This window comes from Pinus tabuliformis, chromosome 9, assembly GCF_031772625.1.
Source record: "Pinus tabuliformis cultivar Carrire ecotype Pingquan chromosome 9, CPIR1, whole genome shotgun sequence".
NCBI classification, from domain to species: Eukaryota; Viridiplantae; Streptophyta; class Pinopsida; order Pinales; family Pinaceae; genus Pinus; species Pinus tabuliformis.
Window position 1 is genome coordinate 427,692,347 of NC_142307.1, and position 6,732 is coordinate 427,699,078.

General features: G+C 36.4%; 1 protein-coding gene across 1 annotated transcript; it reads right to left on the bottom strand.

The window, feature by feature from the left end:
- Window positions 1-5,152: 5,152 nt before the first annotated feature.
- Window positions 5,153-6,043, bottom strand: LOC149148977 (putative disease resistance protein At5g63020). Its single transcript, XM_089442340.1, has one exon. The coding sequence runs from the start codon at window positions 6,041-6,043 to the stop codon at window positions 5,153-5,155; it is 891 nt and encodes a 296-aa protein (XP_089298466.1).
- Between the last annotated feature and the right edge of the window lie 689 nt (window positions 6,044-6,732).

Here is a 6,732-nt window from a genome sequence, read left to right on the forward strand (position 1 = left end):
TTGGCCCTCACACTCCCTATCATGTGTTCGCGCCACACCCTGGCACCTGACACATCTTAGCATGCCTTAGAACTTGACTTGTCTTGGCATGCCTATGATGCCTTGGAATTGTCTAGCATGTGTTAGTACTTTCTAGCTTTCCGTGGAACACCTTGGTACTCCCTGGCTATCATGCCCTCATAGATAACCTTACTTTTTTTGCGACTTGGGAACCAACCAAGTCATTGGAAAAACAATGTTGTGCCCAACCCAAAGTCTCTGTTTGTCTAAAAATTCTTTGTCTAGGCCCTTATTGTAACCATAGGCTTTCCTCCTACAAGTATTATTCTAACCTTATCCTAACACACTTTATCCTTGAGACACCTGGAATTTGTTGACACTCCTTGGCACACACTCTTATTCATTCATTTCCATGCATTTTGACCTAGTTCTCCCTTGTGATGTTATGGCACTCCCTAACACTCCTCAACATGCATTTCCATTGTCTCACATGCGTTAGCATTCCTTTTCATTCCTTGGCATGCCCTGACACTCCTTAGCTATCATTCCCTTACAACTACCCTTACTTTTTTTGGGACTTGGGAACCCAATCAAGTCTTGCCTCGACTACAACAACTTGACCAAGTTACAACTACTACAACTAGACTATGACTTGTTCACCTAAGAACTGACTATAACTCATCTTAGGCTACTGTGAATATATTCTTGGACCATTACAATGTTTTATAGTATTATACTTCCCTTTACAAAACCCCCTTTTCTCTTCTGGGTTAATTTTTCTTGAGTGAACTTTCAAATGGTTGCTAATGATTTTTTTCAAGACCTTATATGAAATATTGCACAATGACACTAAATGGCATGTATCAAAACCAACAAGATCCATTTATTTCTGTAATAGTGTAAGACAGGATGTGTTTATCACCTCATCTATAGATGCCCCATTCATTATGAGATTCAAGGGATTTTCTATTATCTTTATCCACATAAATGCTTTAAATAACCTCACATTAGCCATGATTGGTGAGTCTAGGGGTGAAAGTGTGAAACTATTAAAATTACATCATGTTTAATTTCCTTTTACATCATGAGGTTGTTCTCGAGTAAGGTTGATGCATCATCACAAGGGAGCATGACACATTTTTGTGGGGGAACGATTAAAGTTGGAACACAATTCAAGTGATATACACCTCCAATGTAAATGTCATTATTATATGCTTATGTCAGATTATTAGAGAGGTTATTGATAGACAATACATTCAGTGTACTTGGAATTCATCTTTCCATTGCCTCGACTCTAAGATGGATTTGCACTAGCTACAATTCATGCAAATGAGAGGGGGTGCTAGTGTTTAACCCACATATGCACCAAAGCATTGGATGTTGCTCTTAGATTCCCCTTGTTGTGTTCGAAGTGGGTTTACATTAGCATTAAGTTGAAACTAATCATCATGATCTTCATCTTCTCAATAAAATCTGCTAGCTTTTCCATATACATGAGATAGAGTTAGAGGTTCACCTCATATGTAGAAGCCACATTTATTATGAGATCCAAGGGACATTATATTGTCTCTATCAAGATTTGGATGGTTCATTGTCTACATTCTCTCAATACATGTCTAGCTCTTTTTATGAGGGAGGTTCTTGGATTTAGATATTTATATAATGCCTTATGTGACCTTCCCCATTTGAACTCTTTTAAGGGGTGTCACCTCCTTCCATGTTGATTTGCCTAGTTAGGGCCAAACTTGACAAACCAAGATTCAAACTTCTTCAACTATCAAATTGGTGTGGCCTCATACCTCATCTTGGCCTTAATGGGACATATTCCTTCAAAGAGACTTATGAGGATTTCCCATTGTAAATTGTAGGTTGGATGTCATAGGACCTGTTACCCCCCTTTATATATGGGTTTTTAGAGGAAATTTATAAATTTTCATTGTCATCTTAGCCTCTGGAATTATTTTCACATTGATCATTTTCTTGTTGAGGTATATGCATCTATATGTAACTCATGGATTTACCATTGGCTCAATCACATCTTTCCTTGGCCATCTAGGACCCTAGGTGTAGGAAGAGGTTGCTTTGGCTACCAAATTTAGCTTGATATGTATGATCCATGTGCATATGATATCTTGAATGGTTATTATTTTTATTGTGATCACTTAAGAAATCTATTCTAACTCTTAATGCTTTGCCTATAAATTCTAAGTTGGATTGTCCCATGGTGTTTCATAATTTTACTCAAAGAAGTGTGTCATCTTGATGGTTTGGGAATATACTTGGTGATTTGAGTAGGTGCTACACATCAATATTATTGTACCCTTATTTCCCTTGGTGAAATTTTATCCCATTTCATTCTATAGGATATTCATTCATTTTCCTTAGGTGAGACCTTTATGATTAAGCATTCATAGATTTGTGGAAAATTATTTCCCCTTTTGTCATTTGTGATGAAAGAAAAGAAAAAAAATGAAAGCCAAAATAATTAAAGATACACTAATACGATGTATCTAAGTCTAAACTCGAAGGTTGAAGTGCAAATGCATGTAAATTTTATATCTATGAGTTGTTCCAAACTAATGAAAAACTCATTCCCTAAGTCCTAGATATAAGAAAAAGGTGAAGAAAGGAAAATTAGGCCCGATGAATGGTAACCCATGATAATGAAACCCAAGATCTCAAAATGACAACTGCAACTATTTCTAATTGTTTCCTTTGAACACTAAATGAGTGGTGTGATGAAGGAAGTATCCCAAGTAGAAATCAACTAGTCTTAGATGAATTCCAAATTCTTGAAATATAATAGTGAGAAAGCATGGCCTTTGGGTAATATCTTGGGCAATAAGCCACATTCTCTAGTTCAAAGAACATCCTTGAATCCCATTTATTTCTTTTTCCGCCAACATCAATCTAATAAAACAATGATAAAACCTAGTGTTTATGATATAAAATAAGTTTGGGATGGAGAGCCATGTTGAATGCATGGAGGCTTGAAATGCCAAATGGAACACAAGTGGGCAGATGTTGCATTTATCTTGAATGTTTATGTAATAAAATTTTGTTGTGAGGGAAATCACACAAAGTAAAGGAGAGAGGACAAGAGTAGGGTTGAACAACAAATGAACCACATAGGCATTGAGAAGAACACCTTGGAGTGAGGAGCTTCCCTTTCATTGAGAATGATTATGTTTACAAAGCTCATCAAATGCATGGATGAGGGTCACATGCTAAGTGTCGTGGGGGAGGGAAAGTAATTAGCACCCTTGGGTGGCTCTAATGCAAAGAGTTAGACATAATCCACATTAGATGTGAGTGCGGATCAATACAATATCACTAATTTACCATTCCATTGATTATTCTCCAAATATGGGCTAAGCGTCTTGTAGCCTTGAGGGTTAGTTTAAGTAGCCATGAGTAAGATGTGAGATCTGTCTCCCCATTTTGGTGAGGTTAGATGTTCAATTCTCTTGGTCCTCTAGGGGCAAGATGCTTGGAAGTTGGGCAGTGATGGTCTACCTAAATTACCATCCATCAAAGATGGTGAAGTCTATGGGATTTTCCCATATATATATATATATATATATATATATAAGAGGGCCACACAGAAAGTGGGTTCTCTCCTTGTGGTTTCACCCCATTGACACAATCATTTATGTCACACAAGGCCCAACCTACTTTGTTGGAAGACTATTGTTGAAGGAAAAACATAGGAACTTGGTGGAGAAGAAGCAAAACTCCTTGTCATTGAAGGGTCATATTTTGATCACATGAAAGACAATCAATGCTTATGGGAATATTTGGCATTAGGATACAATGTTAGAGGTCTCATTTGTATGAGAGCTCAATAGCTTCTTATTGGGAGGAGATATGTGCAATAGTGTAGAGATGACATAAACACAATGAGATAACTTAATTGTGAAAACTCTAATATATAATGTAATACATACTTTTTATAAAAAAAAAAATAAATATTCATTATTCTCAATATATATATTATTATTCTAATTTGATTTAAATTAAATCCTTAGATTTATCAACACATATTATTAATTACACCAAACACATTTTAAAATGAAATAAATTATCATATATAACTAATCATATAGAAATAATTTATACCTCCAAAAATAATTTAAAATTCAAAATGATTTACTGCTTGACTCTACCCCTATTTACAAAATTTCACCACCATTATCTAACCATGTGTTACCACGACACAATCGTCAAGAGCGGAAAACAAAACATTTGAAAACCATTACCTCCGTGCACAATCAGCTAAGGGTGGGAAACAAAGTGGTTTCAAGTTTAAAACATGACTTTTCTATCAAAACATTGATTCAGAATTTACAAAGAAGAAAGCCACATAGGTTTGGCTTCTTCCTCATTTCAAAGACGTTGTGAGTAGTTAAATAGGGTTTTGGTCCAACTGGTTACCCACAACCAGCTTCTGCAATAAAAACCTAACACGATCTCCCATATTTACCATTGTTTCACTCAATACATGACCGAGGCACAGGGCTTCTATGGATGTATGCATCTACCTGTTTGGACTTGAATTCACGAGAATGTGAGCGTGCTGTAGAGGTTAGGGTTTATTTTTTCAAATCTACATGCAGGAACAAGACAAAATTACTAGTCTTTGGTGATTTGGAGGTGCTGCAAAACGAGGAGCCACATAGAGAATATGTGGGCAATGTTAATTCTATTTCATAAATTCAAAAGCTAATGTAGACTATGGGAGCCCACGATTTCTTTCAAAAGGACATTTTCAGGCCCAATCGCCACCGTACTATCAAGTTATTTGGCCCTCTCATCAATTTCTGGTGCTACAGGTGAGATGGATATTGTATGTTACAATATGTGTTTTGACATTTTTTCTTGCTACTCAAGGAAAATACTTATTATGGGTATGCCAAACAATAATGGAATGCAACAACAAGCTTGAAAATGAATTACTGATAGAAGAGATGAACATCGATGTTTTTATGCCCAAATTCTCTTATGCAAAATAATTGGTTTGCTTCAGATATTTTTTTGTAAATTTAATTAGCTTAGATTTGCATATTTATTCCTTTTTTATGGATCTAAACTGGAACGATAATTAAAAGAAATTGAGGAAGAGTGACAATCAAAGCAGCTTCTAACTTAAGCACTACAGGCTGAAATTAAGAAGTTGCAGATGGATTTCAGCATCTTTGGGAAATATGGCACGATAAAGAAAACAGTTCTGCGAAGTAGGGTTGGGAAAATGATCGTAACTCCATCTCAATGGCTCGAACAGCTCGTCATTAACATGAGGATATAAACTCAGAAAATTTGGATCCCCTATTTTCATCTGCTTTAAAGCAAGTTTCCAATCATCCACAGGTCTTCTCCTCAATGTAGCGGCTAGCACACGTACGGCTAGGGGCAAACCTTTACATTCATCTGCAACTTGTCTCCATGTATTTGCTTTATCCTGGGGAATACCCTGGCCTTCAAAAGCTATCTTACAAAACGAATCGGTGGCTTCGTCGAGCAATAGGGTTTGTACTTTCATGGACTCTTGTGCACCCATTTCTCCAGCCTGGCAAGTAGAAAATACAATCTTGCTTCCCTGGTTATTGAAAAACGCCATGCCCAATTGATTAATATCGAAGAATCTCCGTAAATCATCTAAGAACACAAGAACTTTCTTGTCCCTCAGATAAGCAGACAATGACGTCTTCCTATAATCAACATCATTATAGCTTGGTAAGTCATGCTTGATTTCGTGAACAATACAACTCTGCAAATCAGCCAAATTAGGGAATTGACCAACTTTAACCCAAATCACAAAATCAAAGCCTCCTCTATTAACCTTGAAAACGTTGTATGTTCTTTTTAGCAATGTTGTTTTACCAACCCCTCCCATTCCATATATACAAATTACATGAACAACCGACTCTCCCGTAAGCAAGCTCATTAGCTTCTCAGAGTTAATCTTAGACCCTACCAATCCAGTGGTTGGCTCCTCCTGCAAGAGTACTATATATTGCTGTTGCGGTGTAGAGACGACTAGCATCTGAATACAAAGACTGAACTGTATATCATTAAGGAGACATTTAAACAACTCATTGGAGGTTTTTTTCCAGGCTTTCATCTGTTTTGAGACTTTGCACTTGGAAGGGTTGCAATTAGTACATTTCCAAGGCTGTAATGAGCTAGTGATGAGCGTAATTCCTTTACCAATTTCAGCTTTCGTCTCATCGAGTCGAGATTTCAACAACCACGGCGACGTAATTCCTTTACCAATTTCAGTTTTTGTCTCATCAAGCCGAGATTTCAGCAACCATGGTGGCGTCTTTTTCTAAGCTCGAAATTGATCATTTATATGCTCTATGAGCACTGAATAAATAACAATCTGATTTGCAGGTTGAAGTGCCTAATCTCTAGGAGAAAATTAGCCAGTATAATAATAAGATAAAATCTTGGATTTTGTGGGCTCTTTTCCTTTCGTAGAGTTTAGAACTTGGCAAACCTAACTTGGATGTCAATTTCAGGTTTTTTTTTAATTTTAAAAACCTTTAAATCTATCATCCTTTGGTTGAATGTTGTACCCAATACTTACGAGCTTTTGGATTTCTCCCTTGACTACGTTGTATCATTATTTTTGCTAGACTTGCTAACTATAAATACCTCTCACTTATACTAGGAAGAAATCAAGTAGATATTGCTTCTCACCTTACCGTTCTTAGTTTTTGAAAAAATGAT